The 25,823-nt window shown below is 43.2% G+C and overlaps 1 protein-coding gene across 1 annotated transcript in view; it reads right to left on the reverse strand.

Moving 5' to 3' along the window:
- The window catches only part of BTF3 (basic transcription factor 3), a 120,660-nt gene that overhangs the window by 65,742 nt on the left and 29,095 nt on the right, over positions 1–25,823 (reverse strand). Inside the window, exons 2-4 of the mRNA XM_078675270.1 lie at positions 23,970–24,038; positions 13,732–13,845; positions 4,247–4,448 (exon numbers count right to left, since the gene is read on the reverse strand). Of these exons, the coding sequence (XP_078531396.1) occupies positions 4,247–4,448; positions 13,732–13,845; positions 23,970–24,038 (385 nt within the window). The remainder of the gene's footprint in view (positions 1–4,246; positions 4,449–13,731; positions 13,846–23,969; positions 24,039–25,823) is intronic.

Raw genomic sequence — 25,823 nt, forward strand, 5'->3', positions numbered from 1 at the left:
TACCAGACAAACCAATTAGTCAAAATTGTCCTCTACAGTATCAAATCAGCAAGTAATAACGAGCACAAATACTTTTTCTGACCAAATTTCATGAAGACAATCAATATGCCCAAAAGCATCAGGAAAATGGTACCTTAACTCAAATGCCTCAGGCACAATGACTAACTAACCCCTCAGGCACAATGACTAACTAACCCCTCAGACACATTGACTAAATATTCCACCATAACGTACAAGAGCAATTTTAAACTACATTAGAATCTCTGTGTGAATCTAAGCGGGTCCAACCATATACAGCAGTCAAATTCATTAAACAGGATGGTGCCTTCATTTGTCACAACTGCTCCCTTTGTGGATGCCGAGAAGGCTTTTGATAAAGTAGACTGGGCATTTCTCGAGGCCGTGTTACATAAATTCAACCTAGGAACAACATTTACGAAACTTGTCATGTCGCTTTACGCCTGTCCCACTGCAAAGGTTAGGGCGGGTGGCTCTTTCTCCTCTTCCTTGTCCTTGAAACAGGGTACGAGACAGGGATGCCCCCTCTCCCCATCCTTGTTTTTGCTAGCGATTGAGCCGTTCCTATATCATATAAGACACAATGAAGCAATTGCCGGTATCCCATTTCAGGATTGTACTATAAAACTGACCGCGTACGCCGATGATGTGCTAATCATGTCTGAGAGAGCGGATGAGGCCATCCCGGCACTCATGCATACCATTGATGAATTCTCCAAGGTCTCTGGCTACAAGCTAAATAAGGACAAAACGGAGGTCAAACTCCTGAACAATATTGGAAATAGTGGAATCCTTGGAAATTCCGGCCTCACATGGCAACCGCATTGCTTCAAGTACTTAGGCCTTGATTTTGGGAAAGATTTAATTTCAACACTGAAAATCAATGAGGAACTAACCCTGAAAAAGATCTCAACACTATTAGATGGTTGGTCACCCAAGTTTCTCTCCTGGTGGGGCAGAGCAGAGACTCTCAAAATGATGTCCACCCCTCTGGTGAACTATCTTGCTAGCATGCTCCCTATGACCTTTACGGACGACTTCTTTAAGAAAGTGGACAGGCTGTTTGGCGAGTTTTTGTGGCGGAGTAAGAAAGCTAGGATATCTATGAAAAAACTGCAGATGGCAAAAGAAAAAGGCGGCCTGGGTCTTCCCTCGTTCAGGAACTACCAGACAGCTTTCCTTTGCAAGCAGGGTGCCTTATGGCTGGTGGATTCTCCACCCTATGTCCCAGTGTGGCTAAACATTGAAAAGTCTATCATAGCACATGCACCCTTACCGTCCCTTCTTAGTATGAACTTGACACATTTACCTCATTCCAAATATATCCTACTGAATACCAGACGAGCTTTACTAAGGCTTGATCAAACCCACAAAACTAACCTCACTATTAAGAAAAACCACTTTCATGTCACTTTGGAAAAACCCTATGCTCAAACTAGACGGCGAAACCCTTTTCTGGAAATCATGGTCTGAAAGGGGCATTAATATGGTTAAGGATCTTTACGAGGGAACCCAACCCATTCCCTTCTCGAAATTACAGACTTCATATGACCTGTCCCCCATGGACTTCTACCAGTTCCTGAAACTGAAGTCTATCATCTCAAAACGTAATCTCTCCACCGACACACCTTGGCTTGTGACACATCTTCCACACTTTACTCGCGTTGGCCACTTTGTATCTAGAGTCTACAAACTACTCCTACCTTTTCCCGGGAAATCCCATAAAAAGGCGGAAGGTAAATGGGAATCAGAACCCAACACGACGGGGATAGTGTTAGATTGGGACATAATTCATAAAACCGCCTTAACTAACAAAGTGTCCCCAATTCTCTGTCAGACAAAATATATGTTGCTGAACAGGACGTTCTGGACTCCACAGAGACTTTTTAAATGTCATCTGAGAGATACACCTGTTTGTTGGAACTGCCAAGCAGGGGTAGGGGACTTCGCACACATGCTTTTTCTCTGCCCTATATTGCAGACATTCTGGGATAGGATCTTTGATTACATTCACCAAACCTTTCACATCAATCCCACAAGGGAATTTATTTATGTTATTTTAGGAGCACTAGATACACAGCTTCATGACATTCATGACCGCCAACTTCTTGATCTGATGCTAACACTGGCTTGCAAGGTTATCTTGTGTAAGTGGAAAAGCTCGTCGGAAGTTACTTTTGCATTATGGCGGGAGTGGCTTTCCTTCTTGAGAGGGGCTGACAATCCAGCGTTGCAATCGTCCACTTGGCGTCCCTCGAATAAGAAGCTATGGAAATCTCTCGATGCCAAATATTTTCAATATGACCCCCCGTGAAGCAACGGGTGTGACTGTGTTTACTCTTGTATGGTTCACTGCAGATATATCTTCGCATCTGATCGCACTGAACGACCCTATTGTTGCTAGCTTGGATGCCATGTGTTTGGTCCTCTTATCTCCTGTTTCTTTTCCTTATGTGTAAATGTCATTTAATAACATGTATCAATCCATCTATGTAATTGAAGCTTTTTCTGTAATGTTTTTCCTTTGTTTTATCCTAAATTCTCAATAAAAAGGATTTGAAATAAAAAAAAAAAAAAAAAAAAAAAACCAACTGCTCCCTTTGTAAATTGGGTCTTAACAGCACAACACATTTTTAAAACGATTAACCAACCATAACGCTTAAGAACTGAATTAGCTGTACGAGCACTTATGTGTTTATATTAAGCTGCGGAAAAATTTAAACCATGCTGGTGGAATTTTGTGTTATACAAAACTCCTAAAAGGACACCATCATGTAACGTCTTGTAATTACGTGCCATTCGTGGAAAGATTTACTGTAGAAGCATGTGAAAAAAAGAGAATTAGAGTGGCTGTTAAGGGTGCTTGGGTTTGCTGCATTTATTTAGGATGGAAATACAGCCGCACCTCAGAAATTCATGTGAGGATGCATCTAGCACTAATATAGCAAGAAATGACGGATTCGCATTTCACTTTATTACTCGCTTCTGCTGGCATTTTCTGTAATTATGTAATAGCAAATTGCAAATATTTTGCACACCGCCTATCATCCCATGTCCATGCTAACTGGTCTACACTGATAGAATCACCGGCTCAAAAACAAAAAACTGCACCCAGGAACACTATTGTAATATCGTCAAAGATAACACAAAGGATCCAATGGTTGCAAATATTAACGGCAAATGGTAAAATTATAATCATCATCTATGGAATAGAAACAGTCAAGAAATTGATCTGTGCAGGTTACTTACGCTGACCCCTGCATTATCCGGCGAGGGTGTATGACTTGCAAAGTTCTTTATTACATTGTATGATCATTATATCATGTTTATTTCATCTCTTTTGAAGACCAAAAAAAAAGCTATTATACATTCCAACATACAAACTAATAGTCTTGATACTACAAAAGACTGACATTACTCCATGAAGGTGTTTTTTCCTTCAATGACAATTCAGCATTCGTTTATACCATCCTCTTTTTACCCTCATGCTCCATATTCAATGTTTTTCATCATACTAAACTTTAGAAAGCCCATTGTGTATGTCAGCTGGGCTAAGCCCATGCGGACGGACAGTACATTAGCACATCTACAATTTAAATCAACTATAGTATACTCAATACAGAGTAACTTCCTGAACTTTTCCACTAAAATACTTCACCCTGCATTACCACTGGGAACATATATAAGGAAACAAGACAATTCAAAGGGCATATTACTAAGGAACAAGGAGTAAATAAACTAAAGAATTAAAAAGTACAGTCTTGTTTGTACTTTGATTACACATCTTTATCAATGTTGACGTGACCACTCAGACATGGTTTGCCTTCAAGCTCAACAGCACCACAAGGTAAAACAAACATCCTGGGGTCACCCAGCATCTCGTGTGGAAATAGTATATATCACCAGTCCTCTGCAGTCACTACTTGGCAGAGTTTAAAAACAAATTAGTAGCTGTGTGATGAGCATAAACAAGTGCTGAAAACATCCAAGTACACCTCTAAACTAAAGGAATGCGGTTATGAAGCAGCCGCAGATAGCCTCCTGTGCATCCAGGGTCTGATGTATTAATGGTTCCAGGATTGAGATCATAAAAAAGAAGCACACCATATGTAGATTTAAAGTTATATACAAGCTCATTTACCCTTTTACGCCCTCTTGCAAAATTAGGATTACAAACACAAGGAGAAACAAAACTGCAAGCTTTGCAATATGCATCAATCCTACTTACATTGTTTTGGCAGAGCTTCTGCAAGCCTCCTTAGACTGGAAATACTATCAGCGCCGAGCTGATTCAATATACTAGGCAGCATTTCTGTGAGCTGCTTTGTTTCTGCATGCCCAGTTATGGTGAAGGTGTTGGCAGCCAGAGATGCTTGAACTTTAGGGTTGTTAAAGTGAATAACTGTTCCTTGGTTCGTAAACATATTTACCTACAACAAAAACAATTTTTTAAATGGGTATCAAATAAATCACGAAAAGGTATATACTACGCGAGACATTTCTTAAAATGAGCTATTTGCAGAGTAATTTATAGAGCAGCCAAATAACAGATCTCAGCTTCCTTCTAGCTCTGCATCAATTTTATTTTTGCTGTTCGTTTGCAAACACATGGAGTCAAGTGCAGTCAGCCAGTAGAGGAAGTTAAGATGGACTTGCAAAGAATAGCAAAGTGGATAAACACTGACAAACCAACACTGTGCACACAGTTTAGGATTCACCATTAATTCACATATCTACGACTGAATTGAGACGAGAGATCTATAAAGGCTTACTGCTACAATGAAGTAAATTGATGTGGATTCACTGTGCAAGAGATACCCCAACTATTATAGATGGCAAGTCTCAGCTACAATGTAACCCCCCCCCCACCACCCCACCACCCAAAACGACAAAGAAATAAGCACTTTTGGTCTAAAAATCCTGAGCATGGGCTGGAAATGATCTAGATTGTTGCCTGGTCTGTTCATTTTCTGCCTGCATTGTATATTTCATACAGCTAATTTAATAATTTGGGAGTACACTGGAGATACTAGACATTTTTATTCTGCTGACATGAGGCACACCCAAAGTGCTCCCTCCACCCTGGGCATGGGTGGCTACTACCTAATTCATCTCAGGCCATGAGGTGACCAGGGGTTTGGCAGTGGTTATACTTGAGGTATGCAGGCTTTTCATATGCTCCCACAGTGGGGAGCCTGGTGTTGTATCTCGACCCAAGGGGACACTGGTACGTTCTGGTCTTTGCTGTGGGTCAAACCGCTCTGTTTAGTTACATGTGAAGGAATGTCTTATTCTTAATTCATGAAATACTCGTTTTTGAACACTCGCTAGTGTCATTTACCGGCTTATGCAAAACTGGAGATCCTAACCACTACCATCTCCTACAGTAAACCTAGTAGACTTCAATACTCCTGAAGGCTCGCCCTGAAAGGGAGTAACTCAGTTATCATACTGGAGTGCAATAGTATTGACAGGACTGCAACACCAGTGGAGAACGGAGAGTACCTGCTAAGTATACAACTCAAAAACCACAAGGAGAGACCTCACGATCACCTGATTAGTTCAGAGTTATGCATTATTGTTTAGTTTTTCAAATACAATCCCCTCTGACCAGCTGTGAAACACGGCTAATGTGCTTTGTTTGCGATTGAATTGCCAAATGTAATACCAGTGACTAAAATGCTGATCAAGACCACTCCGGAGCGGGGAAAAAAAAAAAACTATTTAAACGGCCAAGGAACTTGTGGGTCAAACACACTACATCCTCCTATCCCGGGAATAAAAAAGGGTAAGACAATAAAAATAAAACAATGTACAATGAGGAGTGGGGACAAACTCGCAAACTAGAAAAAAACAAAAGAAGATCCATTGATTAAAGTAAAAAAATAAAAAAAAAATTTAAAAAAAAGGATACAGGAAAAACAAGCTTTTACAATGCAACGGTTTCGCCTTTGTAAAAGTTAGAGCTATTGGCATTGTAAATGACAAATTTTGTATTTATGTGTTGGTTTTGAAAACAGATAAATAAATGGCATTGTCATTTACAATGCTAATAGCTTAATCTCTCACAAATGCGAAACCTATTGCATTTGCACACACACACAGAGCACAAACACACACAGAGCCACACACACGCACACACACGCGCGCAGGAGGCAAGCATGACTGACAACATGGGCACGCAGGAGGCAAGCATGACTGACAACATGGGCACGCAGGAGGCAAGCATGACTGACAAAATGGGCACGCAGGGGGCAAGCATGACTGACAACATGGGCACGCAGGGAGCAAGCATGACTGACAACATGGGCACGCAGGGAGCAAGCATGACTGACAACATGGGCACGCAGGGGGCAAGCATGACTGACAACATGGGCGCGCAGAGGGCAAGCATGACTGACAACATGGGCGCGCAGGGGGCAAGCATGACTGACAACATGGGCTCGCAGGGGGCAAGCATGACAGACAACATGGGCTCGCAGGGGGCAAGCATGACAGACAACATGGGCGCGCAGGGGGCAAGCATGACAGACAACATGGGCGCGCAGGGAGCAAGCATGACAGACAACATGGGCGCGCAGGGGGCAAGCATGACAGACAACATGGGCGCGCAGGGGGCACACAGGACTGACAACATGGACACGCAGGGGGCGTGAAGGAGGCAAGCATGACAGACAACAGGGGCGCGCAGGGGGCGCGCTCGGCATCACACGTCAATCACCACAAACTGTTACCACGTGCAGGCGGCTGGAGTACCAGATCAATCAAAGGCAAAGAAACCATATGAAAGATATTGCGCGCACAAAATCATCTGAGCCGTCTTTAATTAACAGGTTCTCATTAATTTGGGATCAAACGCCATTCCCTTAATGAAGCCGCGAACGGCCAATGTGATCTCCTAAAGTGAGGCGTATGTACTGCTGTCCTCGCGCCTCGTGGCGCCGTTAGGCGCAGAGGTGACCGTTAGGGCCGCCTAACATTGAGTCAAGGACAGTTAATGGATGCCCGAGCACAAACATGGGCGCTCCGAGCATGTCAGTCAAGGCTAACCTGAGGCGAAAACATCAGAATGCAGCTTGGAGTTTTGACATTCCTGCAGGCTCTAAACGCCTCGCCAGTGAATTTTTAAAGTCTATACCCCCACTGCTGGGGAACACTTTCCGTCTGATGAGTGCGAATAATGCGGCTCTGATTGAACCGCGGCTGCAGCGCGACTTAAAAGGCGGCTTTGCATGAGCGTTCTCTCTTTTTTTAAGCGTGTCTTTTCTCTGTGATAACACCAAAGGCATTTTCTCTGCATACACCGTGACATGGTTTTTATTCAGACATTCACAGTTGTTCAACTGTAGGTGTCCATATTCCCTATTAGCATTTCTAGAGGTGACCTTGCCCAAAGCTGTAACCTACTGTACTGCATCTCCTGCCTCCCAGCTGCTTTCTTAGTTAGCTCTATATGGGTCAAATAATAACATGTGGACACATTGCCAGGTCGCATGAGGTGTCCACCCAGGCAGCTAGATGTGAGCAGCAAAATAGAGTGAATCGTGCCGTGTCAGCATAGTTTTTACAAGGGCAACATAATATATGTTGAGAAATGCAGAAGTATGGTAAGTGAATAACAAGTATTTCAAGCATGGACATTATACCTGTCAACTCATCCGCAATTGTCGGCTGCCACCCACTTTTTACTTCTATTCACCCATGTGATAAACAAAATGCCTCCATTGACTAATGGGTCATCCGCTTTTCTTTTAAACCTATGGCAATGCCAATAGGTCTGGGTTAAAGGAATGTAGCATTACAAGTAAATAGCATATGTATTTGTATGAAAGACCAGAACTGTAGAATATATGTGTAGGTTAAAAGGTCAAGTGACAGTTGCACTGTCAAGCCAGACCTAAAAATCCATATAGGTTAATGACTGCCCTCCTCCAATTGGTGCTGCTACCAGAGAAAGACAAATACCATAAATTATCTAGTTATCAAGGACACTTTTACAACATTACAATGTCAAATGTGCATCCCTAAAAGTTCAAGCTCAGTGAGCTGGATAAATAAACAAAATGAGCACTGCTGGTGACGGGTAAGCACTTTTTATGTGGAAGCACATCATTTCTGCCCCAACATATAATCCTAACTTTCAACAAGTGGGCGGAGCTAACCCTCTCTCTAGTGGTACTCACATTATTGTCTTGCTGCAGCTGCACTGCAAGCCATGCAAATAAAGTGTTCCTAGAGGACAGGATACTGGTGGGGTTTGGCACCCTCTGGTCAATGTGATATTTCTAAGCAGTGGAAAGCCCCCAACGAGCCATCCATCACGAGCTGGAAGAAGGGTATTTAGTGGTGTGTTAAAAAGGAACAATTTATACAGCACGTAGCTGCCCCCACAACTATGAGGTTTGGAGCAAATGATCTGGGTGGCTGAGACATACAGGGACAACAACGACAGCCCTGGACACGATTCTTACATGATCATCAAGTGTGCTGCGTTTTGTAAAAGAAAAATGTGTCTTTGAAGTGCGATATATAAAAACCTTTATTGTACTATGAAAAAGTGTAAATTCTCCATTTACCTTGATGGGATCGCTCTCTTAAAAAGTCTGACTTCACCCATATTATTGAGTTACATATTTCACGGCACTTTTTAAACGAGAAACTTTCAAAACAAATATTTCAACAGCGTCAGTCATGACACTAAAATAAACAACTTCTCTCATTACCATACAACACCCAATATTGGGAGAGGATGTGGTCTCGCGGCTAGACTGCCGACCTTGGTGCCTCGAGTCCACATATTGTGATTCTGGGCAAATCATTTAATCTCACCGTGCCTACCAAAAAAAAAAAAAATCGAATGTGTGATTGTGTAACATAACAAGAGCTCATGTAAAGCACTCCAATACCTATGCTATATAAAATCTGCAACAACAAAAAAATAATCCCCCTCTTCACTCTACTCTCAACAGCCTTTTACTCTTGACGCACCCTTCCCTTCTTTCCCTGGACTGTACTTCTAAACCGAGTACGCCACATTAATTTAAACGTAACACCCTGTTCTAAAAAAAACAAACAAGCACTGCCCAGCACTGATTTATCTGCAGTAGCGTTTTGGAAAGGAAGTGATAAGGCGTAAAGAATAAGTGTTTCTACTATGGTCACTGTCCCGCACGGACTAAAGATACGATAAGCAGACACGGAAACACACAGATAAACCTTTTTCCTCTCCCGACTTAACGGGTCGCATGGTTATACAGCGACACAAGCCCATTTTCATGACCAACATTTCTGGGAAAAAACTGACGTTACAGATAATATAAATAACTTGATATCTAAAATAAATAAAACGATCAAATGGCCAAATCTCTTGTGCCCCTCCTCAGGACTTTCTGGTCAACAGAAATCCTCACATATTGGCCTGCAAGGGTTTCATGTGTCAATCTTACAAACTTCTTAAGTGAGGGAGTAAATCAGATACATTTATGTACATCTTCCTCCCTCTCCAGAAGTAATCCGGCTGCCCACGAAGCCCAAAGGACCAGAAACATTCGGAATTAACTGACCAAACTTTCTGGAAACTAACCGACAATGCAGAAAAAACACAGATTTATGCAGCTGGATTTCATTGCACTAAAGCTATTCATTTATTGTCCTCATCAGTCTTACACACCTCGGCACCCGCTGGTCAAGCAGTCACAATAGCCCTAGGCTTATCCTGCCACCCACCAATCACAGAACAGTGTGCTACAATAACACAGCCTACAAGGTATGCAGGGGTAGGAGGACAATGAGAAGGCCTGCAGCCGGGACACCTACACACGCGTGAACAGGAAGAAGCCGCAAGTACTCCTTGGGGGCTCAGGAATCCAAACGGAAACAGGGGATGCGGTAGGGTGCCACTTACCGGCAGGGTACTTGTTTAGAGCAGGGCAGGCAGCAGTAGCACTTCCACCGTCTCCTCCCCGATCCACTCACTAAACCATCCAGCCTGCAGCCGCCAGAGCTGCAGCTGCAGTCTGTAAGGAAGCCGCTGATTCGTGCGCTTCAGGCCTGTTAGCATTGGCCGCTGAGCAGCCCATTCTGATTGGCTTTGGCTCTATTCCTTTGCGTTTGGTTTTGTAATTACTTAGCTTTCTATTTCAATATCTTAAACCCAGACGGGCGCACCGAAAATGTGCGACTATTTCCTATAAATATAAACATTGCTTACTGGTGTGATAACGTTAGTCATTTTGTTCGTGGTAAATACATACCTGTTAACTTTGCTTACATTTGCCGCGGTCGTTCAGTTTTCCACAATATTTACGAAAACTGTTATTGTGTCAGTTTCTCCCATCATCATACGACAAATAAGCAGAAAAGACCCACAATAAACAGCGCATTTAAATGTCCATCAGTGGATCTGACTGTCCAGCTGTTTCTAACTACCTTCTAATAATGGTTTTAGCAAAGTTTGACACATTACTTATGCAAAGTTTTTGAAGTCACAGGTTTTTTTTGGCTAGCTTCACTAAGGTGCTGTAATTGGATTTATCAGGACACAAGTCGTATAAACAAGCGGCAATCTCCCGATTTTTGAAGCCACAAATTGCAGAGGCAGTCAGGTCCCGGGCCGGCCAGCCAATCACAGCGCGGCCCGGGAATGACGTCACGGGGGTGTCCCGGGCCGGCAGCCAATCGCAGCGCGGCCCGGGACAAAGGGGCGGGGCTTAAAAAAAGCACCAGAAACGCCCCTGAATCGCGTTTGAGAGAAAGCGCGATTGACAGCCTCTGCCTCCCAATGGCTAGCCTCCATTTATGGAGCTAGCCAATTGGAAACAGAGGCTGTCCTAACCTCACTATTAAAAACAACAGATTTCGATCTGGGAGGGGCTTCGCCCCTCGCCAGGTTACGAAACCTAAAAAACAGAAGGACCAAAGAAATGAAACAATATGGCGAAATTAAATGTAAGAATGAACAAAGCAACCAAAAAATAAGATATGATTAATTAAAGTCTTCTTGAAAGCAGACAGAGCAGTAACTCCAGATAAGACTTCTTGGTCTTTCACTGTTGGGACCGCTCTATCTGGACTTTGCCCGTGTGCATGTAAATTGGGCTTTTGAGAGGAACCTACAATCGCATGCCCAAAATCTTGACACCTGCTGAGTGGGGATACAGGATCAGTAAGTAGTCGGGGCTTATTCTTGAAAAGGAGGATAAAGTTAGCTATGTTCCACAAGGAGTCTGAGGCCTTTCTGTTATGGGCGGTGAGCACAAATTTCTTTTTTCTACTAAGAGTGTTGCCACCTGTTTTTTTTCAAACCTTTGGAACCGTTGAAGACTTTTTGGAGTGTACCCATCTGGACTAAATCACAAAACTCAATATAAAATGGTAAAGCAAGAGAGGAGAGGTGAAGAAAAGGCCAAGACTATTAACATTAATATTAAGTGCATCTCTGTGCTTATACTGCAATAGGACTTGTTCCAAAAGTATTTAGGATAGGCATGGACTAGGTCCTGAGGGAGTAGGAGCAGTCTGACGGATGCTTCCGATTTGGCTGTCTTGCCTTGTTAAGGTACAGTTACAAGCCGTAGACGGAGTGCAACAAGAGGGTCTTTAGTCCTAGCCACAAATATTACTGGGCCAAAAGCCCTCTTCATGGCTTGGAAAATTTCAGCTATCCAAAGTTCTCCACCTTTTAACAAGATATGTTTGATGACAGAGCCTTGCTCCACTGAAGAAGGAACACCATAATAGTATCCCAACCACTGAAAGGGTTTTGCGGATCCCGCTTAACAGGTCACAAGGTTGACGGTAGTAGTGAATTATGGTCAACGTAATGGGTTTTTTCAACTGCACCCCTGTTGTGAGACTGCCTTTTTGCTCCTACCTGTGAAATCCAACCAGAACAGAGTTCGTGCCTATTCCCATGTGTGAAATAGTTGTGTAAATGTGTGTGTGTGCATCAGTGTGCTATTTGTGCACTCTCTGCTTTGTTTATTGTAGATGACATAGACTGTTTCTTTCCTCTGCCTTCAGATCCCTCCCTTAACTTGGAGTTATCTGTGGTGTGTGAGAATAAGCCCCATCCCCTTCAGTACTGCATAGGTTTCTGTGTGCTCAAAAAATTATCTTGCCTTCCTTTTTTCTTTTTTATGGTCCAAGTGCAACAATTTGTCACAGATACACATGTAGACAAGTGACCTGTGATGAATGTTCTAACCTATGACTTTAGCTCAGAGAGCTTGCCCAGACAAGCTTCCTACTTCTGTATCCAAAGTGGGATAAATAATGCCCCTTTAGAACCACTAACACGTCATCAGGGATATGACAAGACCCTTCAGATCCACGTAGAAAGGATATTTGACATGGGTGGAACCTTTGCAACCAGCTCTCCTTTAAGACTGGGAAGAAGTCTTGGACCCCAGATAATACTCACTGCTGCACTACACCAGAGAATGCCAGCTTAACAGCACAATGTCAGAAAAGCAAACAACTTACTAGCAGGAACAAATGCACCAAACCTAAATGAAAGGGTGCCACCTCATTGAACTGTGCCACCCAGGAACCATCAGAATCTCTGCAGCTCTGCTGTCAAGAGCCTCCAAAGAAACGCACGATCAGTGTAGGCATCATGGTGCTGGAACAAGTATTTGCCTACAACTGTGGTGAGCATGACCCTTCCGGAACTACCTCATGGTCCAGTATCACACTCTACAACACAACCTGCTTGAGAGCAGCTACCACATGTCACACTACAATTATTTGAGCAGGTCTATGAGCCAAACGAATTTTACCTACCCCATCACATTTAAGCTAAACTACAAACACCATATCATTAATGTACTCCAAAGAGATGTGTCCACATTAGGTGTCTGAAGAGCTATATGTATTCTGCTATACAAAATCAACAAAGCTGCAAATGATTGATCTCTTGCATGCACAGATAAAGAGAGGGTAGAGGTACAGAACTACGGGTGTGGTCAAATGCAAGGCCTATGTACTCACAAGTGGGCAGTAGGGTGCATCAGAAGAGGTAGTGAGCAGACAAACCAGTGCACACTTGGTATATATGCATGCCATGTCCAGTAAAGTGTGTAATGATGGTGAGCGCAGAGCACGGCCAAATGAAAGTTCTTTGCCCAGAATTGACTGGCATAACCAAAGACCATGCCCAGTGCATTCTGCGGTAAATGTAACGTACACAGGGCCTTGCCAAAGGTCATGTATGCGCATAATTTGCTACGCACAGCGGAAGTCCTTACATAGTAAGTCATGAAAGTAACGGCATGCAGCCTGGCCAAAGACTACGCTGAGCTCCCAAAGGCCTGTGGGATACAAAGACCCTGTAATGACACTGATGATATTAATGGTAACGTGATAATACTACTAGTGTAAATGCAATGTGACATGCAAATCTGGAACAGTACGTGGGGAGTTCTGTGAAGCAATGATGTTTGGTAATAATATCAGAGCTGTTAACTAGAGGAAATGCATAGCTTCCTTACACTACAATTTTTAAGAGATTACATGTTCTATTTGTTTAACGAAATCATCGTTAAAAATTACAATCTATTAACATTTTGTACTGGGATCCTGCACATAGCCAGAGGTAATCATGAGATCATCAATATCAAAGAAAGATCCCAAGTAGCAGTGGTGGACGTAGGGGAGATGGCAGCTTACACGGTGACATTATTTGCATTTTCCATTTGAAATTGCTGAACAAACCTCTTCAATTCCAGAGATGTTATTGACACCCAATTTCTTCAAAGAGAATTGAAGTTTCTTGTCATCGGCGGTAGCTGTTCTATGCACAACCTTCTTCTTTCTGCGGGCTGTGCCCTTTATGGGAAAAACAAGTAAAACAAAGCAAACTCACTTTAAATGCTCTATAAAGGTTAGATCAAACAAAGTCGATTTTGGTGCATCTGTCAAAATATGGGTTGCAGGGGGAAATAGAAAATGGGTTAACAGCAAGCATTTTCAACATTTTAGGTAAACATACATTGGTAAATGGCTGGCATACAAGGGGCACTGAGAAGTGTGCACATACCATTCTCTGCACCCATTAGCACCCGTGTGCATCTTTTTTGTGTGTGTGCTTTTTTTTAAGGGGGGGGGCTCAATTTATTATGGCATGAAGTTATAAATTATGCTGGTTTTACGATTTTACCTGCGAATAAAGAACATCTGAGTATTAACTCAGTTATGGAAGGTTTTGAAGAGGTATCTTTGATACTGAGAGACGCCTGTCTGCTGCATCATGACATTATAAGTATCACATTATTCTGTGTATTGGATAGAAGCCACCATCCTAAGATTGGCATTTTGTGCGTCTGAAAATTCAAGATGCACGGGATATCCTTACAAGATCAGATATTTAAAAGGGAGAGTCATCAACGAGTCAACATTGCAATGTTTTGAAGAGGCAGAATTTAAGAAAAGTATCGGTCTCAAGTGAAGAAGGCATGAGGTGAAAGATCAGTACTCGACTGGGCTGTGTCACTGCATGAATGAACGTCTCAAGCAGATAGTTCGAAGAGGGCAGCTAAAGAAAGCCAATGTTAAAAGCGGCAGACCCAAAGCAGATACTGTAAGAAATAGGTCAGCTGACTGTTTGGTGTTAAAGGCCAATCAAAAAGTGACCCCTTCAAACTGCTGATCACTTTAAAAAGTAATAGAGCTTCAAAGAAGAACTGTACTAAGTTTTAGAGAACAAAAACAGGACATTTATTTCATTACGGTGCTGGTATCTCTTATGGGATGTAGTTGGGTGTAAGAGCTATTGTTTCTGGACTGGGAGGGTATTGGATAGTGGACTGGGAGGGTATTGGATAGTTGGGTCGAGAAGATCATATTACATTGATGGTTACGTAGACTATCATCACATTCGTTTTTTACACACCCCGACTCAAGCGCCGACTTCTTGTCCCACCCACTACTCCGTTGCTTCAGTGCCTCTCATTGTGGGATATTTATTTAAATTTAACGACGAATAATAATACTAATTAAATAATAATAAATAATATCAGTAATAATAAATAATAATAATATAATCTGAAGGGCCGCGCAGATGTGATGTGATGCTGGGATGATAATTTTCAAAATGTGCTTACCCGCACATTTAAATGATGTTTATGTACTGCTTCAAGATTGCCACTTTTGGAACAATATGCTTGCATCACCACATCAGGGTGCTGCAGTGTCAATGCTTTTTTTCCAGATGCTGCACAACATCGGAAAAAAAGACAATGGGCTTGGAGGAGTCGTACTTTAAAACTCTAAATGCCTCTGTACAATGTACGGACCCTAGATTACTACACAGTGGGACGAGCCAGTGCTTCCTAGCTAGTTTGTAGGTAGGGCAAAAATAAATAAATAAATAAATAAATAAATGACGTGAAGCTCTGACTCTTCCTCCCAATTACAGATTGGACACTCGCCGGCCTGCGCTTGACCATTTGCAGGAAAAGGCACGGAGCGGCAGGGTGCCCAGTCTGAACTGGACATATAATTTTATTGCCAGGAATGGATAAATGTCATCTAAAAAGGGTTCGAACAAATACTCGTCCTTCAAGGATAAAAATGTAACAGTCAGGTGTCCTGTGGACGGGCACCTTTGCACCTTAGCTAGCTTACTCATTCGGTAGGCTTTTACTACTACGGAACAGGAAACTGCAAGTCACGCTTCCTCTGAGTTACTCCAAATGCTTGGTTTTCCCCAGCCTGCTACATTCTTTTTTATATGGGTAAACCAATGGATTTTTGCTGCTCCTGGAAAGCTCAATATCTTTTATAGATCCGCTCTGTGCCAGTTCCGGTGTCACCCATAGTCTGCGCCAAAAGGTTAGGGGTCTAAGGCCTATCTCCTCTCCAATCTGTCTAATTCCTAGATCCAGCCGTAAAGGGATGAGCGGGGTGCTGGAAGGGGAGACTCAAAATCGGTCTCATAAAACGGGTTTCTACTTTGCTCACGTCTCCACAACAACAGTGCCCCCATAATTCAGCCCCATACATTGTCGCACCCCTGGCTTGCACCTTGTAGATCTCCACTAAAGGCCCAGTGGGTTTGGAGGGAGGGTTTCTCAATAGTTTAATAATTCCTCCAGTAGTCTGGGCTATCTTAAGCTTGGCTTTAGCAATGTGGGCCCCACTCCGCATGTTTTCTGTCAGGGTGACCCCTAGATATTCAAAAACAGTCACCCTGTCCAACATGCCATCTAGACTAGGGTTAGGACGCAGTATTTTAGGTGGATTGAAGCCCATAAACTCTGTCTTCTGGGTATTGATCTCCAACCCCTGCTATTGCAAAAGATGGGAAAGCTGTCCAAGACTCTCTGGATGCCCATAGGGGATTTCGACATTAGGAGGGTATCATCAGAAAACATCATTGCTGGGACATTGGTACCTGCCAGTTTTTGGGCACCATTATCCCGGACCTCAGTGAGTTGGACTGTCAGTGCATCGACAAAGAGGCTAAACAGGGTCGGTGCGAGCACACAGCCTGCCTTACTCCTCTGTCAACTGGGAATCGTGCGGTCAGGTCACATCTTTTCCCACACCTTACCTGGGCAAAATTGCCTTCACGCAGTCAGGTAAGTATGCAAAATGGGTAAGGGGATCCCCATTTCTAGGAGTACCTCCCATAACTTTACCCTGGGCACCAGATCAAAGGCGGTCTTAAGATCCACGTAGATCAAATAGAGGATGCCACCCTCCATTTTCACTGTTTTCCAAAATATAAGTTGGAGACTGTATATCTGGTCAACGGTGGAAGTGTTCTTCCTGAATCCGGCCTGATATGGGCTTAATAGCTCATGATCGTCCATCCACCCCTGAAGGCGATCAAGAATTACCCGTGCAAAGAGATTTTGTGTTAAGTCGATCTGGTTGATTGGTCTATAGTCGGCTGGCAGGAGAGGAGACCCTTTTTTTAAAAATGTAACTGTTTGTGCCCCTGCCCAGGTTTCGTGAATCAGCATACCCTTCAAGATGGCATTGAATAGAACCTGTAGAGATAGTCCCCAGATTTTAGGTTCATGCCGGAAGAGAACACCTTACATTTTGTCCAATCCTGGTGCTTTACAGGGGTGGGAGAGAGGCTTGTTTATTGCATTTACCACCTCTATGGGATGGGAATTTTTTTGTAGTGCATAGGGCCTGGAAGTGCACCTCCCACGCTTCTGCTGCTATATTGGGTTCTACTGTTGGCTTACCCTTGCGACTGCCCGAACTAACTATCGACCTAAACTCCTTTAGGGCTCTAGTGGATAGGACAGTTTTTAAGGCATCCCATTTATTCATTTCCCATGCCTCTTTCGCTAAGCACGTGGTCTCTTTATACAGCGCCTTCATTTGTTTAATTAGTGGCTTTACTTTGGCTTTTATGGCCTCCAATAGAACCCGTTTTGCCTTAAGGCAACTATTGTTAAACCATGATGGAGTGGCCAGTTTTTTCCCCTTAGTGCGCAGCTCTGGGTAAAATACGTCAGCCAGCTTGGATATCAGCCCTGCATGCAAATCTGCGATTTTGCTAATAGGAACATCGGTGCCCACCGATACGGCTGCTTCTCTTAGTTCTATTAGGGCCGGGACTACTACTGCATATAGTGCAGACAGCTTTCCTGGTGACTGCTGTATTGCCCTCCCCCCCTCCATTTTATTCTTATCCTGGGGTTTGAGAGTGTTAATCTATTGTCTACAGGAGTACTGAAGGTCGTAGCACTTCCTAGGTCTGGCAATTCCAGTACCAGAGATAGAGCTTGTGATCACTGTCATGGCGTGAGGGAACAACAAAGTCGAGAACTTTATGCCATAACCTCGTCTCCACTAGAATGTAATCAAGGAGGGAGGCTTGGCCTACTTTGTTAAATGTTAGGTTCCCTGGTGTGTCCGAGACTGTACGACCATTACATGCTCTCAAGGAGTGGGTCAGTGTGAATGCTTTATCTGGGTCACCAGTAGGGACCAGGCCTTTATTGGGGGAATTTGTGGCTCAGGAATTAACCAGTATGCATCCTCCTCACTGTGTCAGTCATATCTGGTAGAGGCTCAAATTGGCAATTAAAGTCCCCCCCCCACTATCACCCATGTATTTGGGGGGGACGGTGGAAATAAAAACTCATTTGTTCAAAAGTTGAAGATTCCTTACTCAAGACTAACAGGGCGGGAGTAGATATTAATAAAAGCCAGTTCGAGCTTGGTGGGGAAGCAGAGTACTGCACATTGGATATCATTAGACCGGGAGTCCAACTGCTTTGCTGTGCAGCCAAGATGTGAGCCTACCCAAATGCATAGTCCCCAGGACGTTCTGCCCCTTCGTCCCGAGGTGACTGGGATGGTGAATGACGCAAACCCCACCCTGAAAGAATCTTGCCGTGCCTATGTTTCCTGATACAAGCAAATATCAAACTGGTCCACAAAAGATCCCCAGTCAGGACAAGCCAATTTACTTTTCAGACCGGTAACATTCCAGGATAGGACCTCTAGCTTCCTGCCTAAATTCGGTTAATCAATAGGGTCGTCAAGAGCATGGCTGGCAGATATTCGAGTGCCCCCTGTTACAACCACGGGGAAATTGCCCTGTATCGTGGTAGGTTGTTATGTCACCATGTCACTAGATTTTGAAGAATCATGGATTGGAGAGGCTGATAGACCTAGGGGCTTTACCCATAGCCTTGTCATGTCACCATCTGCCTGCTGTGTTATAATGGCCAAAATCCGTGTCGCTGTCCCTACCCCATAACTACTGGACTGACCTGATTGGTCCCAGCTGGACTCTTCTGATTCACTGTTAAACCCCGTAGTTCTCATACCCAGACCCGTTCCCTCCCTCACCGTTTGTCAATCCACTTCTTCAAGACCCTCAAATCTATTCCTTACGGGTACATTGAAAAGCAAGGGTCTAAAAGGGGGATACCTGCAACCATTATTCTGATGGTTCAGTTATCGTCTGGCAGGGTCTAGAGAAGTATTAGCCCTATCTGGTATATGTCAGCGTGGATAAAAATAGTCTAGTGCTAACGCTTGAATCTCAGTGTGGGACTCTCGGGGATTATGCTCCTGATTTGAAATGGCAGCCGGTAGAAGCAAGCACGAAAGGAATATGAAGACCGGCTCTAGGTGAACTCAAGACGGTAGAGGGGGGCCACCTAAGCTCACCAAACACTAGTGCAAACCAAGATGAGTCGGTCAATCTGATCTGCGAGGAGGACGAGAGCCTCAAAAAGCTTCATGACTCACTTTGTCTCAGTAATTAAAGATGCAATAGAAGCAGTCTGTACTGATTTAAAACAGAGGCTCACAGAAATAAGGAAAGATATAGATGAACTGGGCATAGGAGTCAATTAGCTGTAAACCATGCAGCATGAAAAAAGCCTAGAACTAGAGGAATATAGAACCAGACTACTCAGTTTATTAGCCGTAAAGAAAAACAAGACTTAGAAAATGGCTTCCGCCAGTGCAATCTTAAGAGTGAGGAATACTGCAGGGAATAGGAACTAAAAAGAACTGAGGCATTCTCGACCAGCAGGAGGGGGTTCCTCTTCAAATAAACAGAGCGCATAGAGCTAAAGGGAGAGCAGGGAGGTCAGGAGTAAGACTCAAAAAAACAGTCTGACATTCTAGCTTACACTCACTGCTTAGAGGAGAAGGAAAAAATCATGAGGCCAGAAATAAAAGGGGAACCAATTCACTGTAATGGAGCAGAGATTCAGATTTTCCAGGACCTCCAGGACCGGTCTCCCATGACCTTCAAGCATTTAACGGCCTTCCTCAAACGACAAAAATAGATGTTACCCCTTTCAACTTAATTTTGAGTGGCATGGAGGCAGGGGTTGGAGGGCGGGTGGGGGGGGTGGTAGGGGGTTAAGCCACAACATCCTTGGAGGAGAACTGTGACATTATGTATAACCCCAGCAGAAGAAGACCCTGACCCTGCATGACGATGGTCCCCTAAAAAGCCCTGAAAGGCATAAAGTGATTAGATTAAAGGAGCGACAGAACCTACAGAAAGGATAGATCATTGGCGAGACCCATATCAGTACTGGAACTGCTCCAGAAAGTAAGCAACATACTCCTGTTGCAATCTGAAGACTCGGGAAAGCCTTCAAAACCCCCTGAGAAGTGACTCAAGTCATTCAAAGGGATTGAAGAGCCATTCCATGAGCGCAGAACCCAATGGAAGCCCTCAAACTCTGCTTTAAAACATAACCTAGCCGGCCGCCTCAAGAACTTCATATAAAGGTTGTGGGAGCTTTTTAGGGGAAATGTGAACAGAGATAAGGGGCAAGCAGTACTAAACAGTGACTAAAGACAGCTTCACAAACCCACAATCTAAAATTATTTTGCTGCACCTCCAAGTTTAAAAAATGTGGTGGTCTGAACAACCATGCAAAGAGGAAAAGAATCCTGCATGAACTTCACTACTGACTACAGATGTAGGCTTCTTCCAAGAGACCCATCAACAATGCCAAGAACAACTATGCCTTACAAGCAGGGACTTTCCCCGACACTTTTTATCGTCTGGGAAGAAAAAAAGCACTGGGGTACGCATCTTATTATACCAGGAGTTCACAATGCAGGGTCCCTAAAGTGTTGGAGTGCTGATGGATGGCTTTCAAGAGTCACCTGAAAGAGGAGCCCCCGGTGTTGGATTCTGTGTGCCAAATCAGAATCAAGAAGACTTCCTTAGCCAAACGATAAATGACCTGGTACCCTGGTGCCATAGTTTGAGGAAGACAAACCTAGTGTTGAATAGCTTGATAGACAAAGCGTTTGGCTGTTACCCCAGCTTTAAGATCATAGACACTACTGATGCCAACATAGTAGGCACTTTTTCTTCTCTTGAATAATTTCTTAGTAAAGTTTGAATAGGAGTGGCAGTAGGGTTGTGTAAAAAACATTATAAAAGGTTGCAGTGAATTCATCTGGGCCAGGTGACTTAGTTGTGAGCATATTTGAGCAAGCTTGTATTTCCTCCTATTGAGCAGGTTCTTCCAAACCTCTCTTCCTCAAATAGGCAGTCTTAAGTAGCTGTGCTTCTGCCAGGTTTTATGTCTGCTCTTTAGTACACACATTTTCTTTTGCATACAAGTTATATTAAAGTCTTTGGAAGCATTTAAGTTTAGGGGCTTAATCTACCATTACACAACTGTATTGCTTTCACTGCGCGATTCTTTGCTTGCCGAGCTCTCCGGAGGTTGGGTATTTGGCAGTCAGGTTTGATGCCGAATTCATAAAATTTGGTTGACTAACGTAGACAGGTGGAAAGCTGTCCTGCCCAGTTCCGGAGTCCAAATTGGACTTCCCTTCGTTAGAACTTTCCTCTACTTGTTCAGCAATTGTGAGTTTTTAATGTATCGGTTAAGCCTCCCAATTCCCTACGCAGAGGTTACAGAAGTTCTTCCTTTTGTTTCTTTGGCATGGCTGCCTCTTTTCTAAAATTACCTCTAATCACTGTTTAACACTACCCATACAATCACTTTTTTTAATTTCTTTTTATTGAAACAAAAATAATCACACAAGACATCAGGTGACATAGTTCAGAATCATACAGGACAATAATCAACGTTCCATACTGCAAAATATATCGCAAGTTTTACAAGCGGTGGATCGAGGGGATACGTGCTCTACAACTTCCACGGGACCCGTTGGGGGGGTACAAATATCCCCTCTATAGTGGTTCCATGCCTCCCAGATCTTGCCCCACTTCCCGGGACAGCCCCTGGCAGAATAAACTGCACTCAGGCCCGGACTGGCCATAGCGGGCAACGGGCAATCCCCCGGTGCGCCGGAAGGGTGGGGGCCGGTTTTGAGCCACTGGGGGCCGATTTTGATACAGGGCCGTTTTTGCAGCATACCTGCAAAATCGGCCTTGCAACAAAATCGGCCGAAAACCGGCCCCGGCAAAGAGCTCGGCGGCACCTCCAACCCCCCCCCAGTGGGGAGGGGACGCCGGCCGAGCACTTTGCCAGGGCCGGTGTTTTGGTTCCCAGTCCGGCCCTGACTGCACTTTCCCTGAACATGCCCCAATCTAAATTCTCCCTCCATTTCTCCACCCCAGACAGCTGACCCATACAATCACTTTAAGTTCTGTTTCATTGCGCATGATGTAAACCCCCAAGTTGCGCTTAGTATTTTTTAATTGTACCCAGTCGTTTAAGAGCGCTTCCTGAAGTCTTCATTATTCCACCCCGACCTTGCACGGGACAGGGCCATGATCGATCCTGTGTCTGCGTGTATATGTATATACACACACACTTTTTGTAGCAATTTGTGAAAAGTGGCTTTTTCTTGTAAATACTTCTATTTGTCTATTTATCATGACAGCGTTCCGGATTATCAATAAAATATATATATATAATTTTTTTTTTTAAGAGTTTCCTGCAACACCTGTGATTGTGTTCAGGTATCATGGATGGGTAGAGGGAATACCAGAGTCTTGGGTCTTGTATTCCCAGGGATCGGTCTTAGTGCTTCATCCATTTCAACAAATTATGATGAATCAAGTTAGCAGCGATTGAGTGAAGGTTATCATCAGGGATAGTGTGTAGCTAACTTCTGCAGGTTGTTTAAGCCTTTTACCCAGAGTGGTGGCTAGTACAGAAGAACCTTTGATAGGATCATAGCTTCGACTGGCAACCAGTGAAGAGTATGCAGAGCAGGCATGACACAATTCAAGTGATGTGACATTCTAAACACAGCATTAAGTACATAATGTAAGAGACAGGGCCCCATATGAAATTAATTTTGTGTGGTGTGCTCATGGGTGGCTAAGGCACTTTGTGGAGGCCTGGTTTAGTAGGCATTATAACAAGGAGCGTTTACAGCAGGCCAGGGTAGAAAACGTTACAATAGACCACACAGAATAATTTAAGGGCCTCTATTCAAATCACCATGGAGGCTGGGTTGGAGTGGGAGAATTTTACAGAGTACAGAGAGCGGGAAATGGGTTATTTTAGTCAATGCAGACAGATCGCAGTGTTAAATCAACAATGTACAAGCCCAATGAAAGGATATGAGGATATAATAATTGAAGGCTGTAATCTTGTCTCATTTCAAGTAACACATTTACTATAGGATTTGTGCACAGCTCAGCACACCGGCTCTGTAATTCCACCAAACATACCAGTCTTAGTCAGTAAAACAGCTCAATAACAAATGCATACATCGGCAACACGTGAGGCCTAAAATTCTCAGGTTCACTTTTTGGCATATTCTCTCCCTCAACCTCATTAGGTCAATAAAATAAACACCACTGAGTTAAATAATAAGAATAACCATCATTACGGTCTAGAAAAAAAAAAAGTCAATTTATCCAAAATGTTGCATATTTTCAGTATTATCACCACTTAACTGAATAGATATTTAAATGAGACCGGGTGGTGAGAAGAGCTCCAAAAAATACACAGGTGAAAAAGGCGAGCGTCTAAGATATTGATTTGCACTGGATTCTTTCCAAATTGTAAAAAATGCATATCAAATACTAACCAAACAATTAGGGCCATTTCAGAAAATATGGATGGGCCCATCTCGTAATTTGTCTAAAGAGCACATAGTCAACGTTCACAGTTATCATAAAATCAACTAAATCCCTGATTATCTATGTTTAAGACTTTACAAATTGCAGTATGAACCGTTAGAGACGATTACGTGCATTTAATAAACAGTGTGTATGGATTATTCTGTAGAAATAGTGGCTGCTCTAGTTAGGAGTTGGTCTTACCCTTGACTGGAGACAGGAATTAAGAATAAACTACTTTCTGCTAAATTGGTTGCAGAGTATTTGGTTCTTAATAAATGGTCCATAGAAAACAAAACACGCTTTACTAAAAATTCAAACAAAAACAGAAAGCTTAATTTATATAATTAAAGAATACACATAAAAAATGGTGTGGCACTATAGTCTTACACGGACACCAACACAAGCAGTTGTATTTAAGGCAAAACAAAATTATAACCCTTACCTTACCACCAATGCGGACTTGTGCCTGAAGTTTGGCAAGTTTTTCTTGATTCATGATTGTTTCTTTCATCTAAAATTAAAATTTCTTGTTAATGCTACAAACCTGCATGTACCACCATTTAAACATTGCTCATACTCTTCAATCAAACAAGCACTTGCTGTAGTATTTGTATGAGCCTAAAAGCTTAAGCAGAATCCGCTCACGTAGAAAATACGTGAAGCAAAAATTTTTTACATCTGCGTTAGGACATGATTAGTGTTCGAAATACTGTTGCCCGAATATGAATTTACCTTGAAAAAACAAACAAGATGTGTTTGGCAAAACAGGAACAGTTGGTTTAATTAATTACTTCGGTTGGGAGCAGTTACAGAAGAGGGTCTGAGGACTGTCTCGAAGTACAATCAATCTGAATAGGATTATATACATTTCTTTGGGTATCTTAATGTACTTATGACTATACTTTTTTTGGTAAAAGAAGGCTGGCCTTATCTTTGGAGTCATATATAAGGCCCCTGATAAATGCAGGTGTCCCGCAATCTTGCATGGACACAATGGGGGCCAGTGGGTAAAGTGTCCAGATGTGCGGCATGAGGAGCGCGTGATCATTGTGTGCACTGTGTCCGGATTGGCTGAGTGTTCCTAACCTAATGTGGCATCTGACTTTATGGCGTTTTGGGAATGCGTGCATCCCCTCTGGCCACTTTATTGTGGACAATCTCCCTGTACCACTGTGGTGTGGTTGAGCTTATCAGAGAGGGGTGGGAATTGATCTAGAGTTTTACATGCCACCCCACCTGTCAATCAGTAACCTCAGGCCTAGGTCGCAGAACCTGCCTGACCATGTAATTGGGAGTCGGGATTGATGGAGAGTTCATGACAGGAGAATTTGATAATAGTGATGCAACTTCGTTCTTATGTGCGAATGCATCATTATAAACACTGGCATAGATTTTATCAATATTAATGTTATCAAAAAGTCCACATATAAAGAAAATTATAAAAATGACCCATTTCATAATTCTATAGGTTCAACATGGGTTTCTCATAATAGTTTCCAACAATGAGCCAAGTAAAAAATAGTTTCTTACCGGTCGGTGTAGTTTTGCAGCTTGAAGACATTTCTGGATTCACTATGCTGTGCATTATTCCGCGGTCTAGTGGTTCGGTCAGGAATCGTAGACTTTTCTTTGGTTTTTTTTGTTTTTTTTTCTTAGTGAATCCAGAAAGATTTACTCTGCAAAACGAATAGGTTCGAGGCATGTAGGGCTGCTAACATTCATATCTGTAGCATAGATCGCCGCCTAGTGTTGGGTCCGGATGATTGCACATTGTTGTCCTGGAAGAGTCTTCGAAGTATCATGAGATAGGTGGCTCCTCCCCTGGACTACAGTGCGCATGGGCATCGACTCCACCCCCAGATTGTTTTTAGCCATTGTGGCAAAGATGGAGTTTAACAGTGAAAGTGATGGCCATGCTAGAGATAAAATGTAAGAAAAGTCTGCAGCCGCTACGGGCGCCGGGGAGGAGGGCGGGCGATATGAATGTTAGCAGCCCTACATGCCAAGAACAGATGCATACTGGTAAGTAGCATATTCAGTTCGAGGCATGTGGGCTGCTAACATTCATATCTGTAGCATAGAATACATAGCAGTCCCTCCATTAACGGCGGCCGCCCGTGCCAGCTGCAGAAGTCTGAAAAAGTGTTTTAAGAACAGCCTGTCCTACAGCTGCCTGCTGTTTGGAATGCACATCTACACAGTAATGTTTGGTAAACGTATGTGGTGTAGACCATGTGGCTGCCCTACAAATGTCTTCCAAAGGAATGTTACCCAGGAATGCCATGGAGGCCCCCAA

The sequence above is a fragment of the Lissotriton helveticus genome, chromosome 2_1 (genome assembly GCF_964261635.1).
Source record: "Lissotriton helveticus chromosome 2_1, aLisHel1.1, whole genome shotgun sequence".
Lineage (NCBI taxonomy): Eukaryota > Metazoa > Chordata > Amphibia > Caudata > Salamandridae > Lissotriton > Lissotriton helveticus.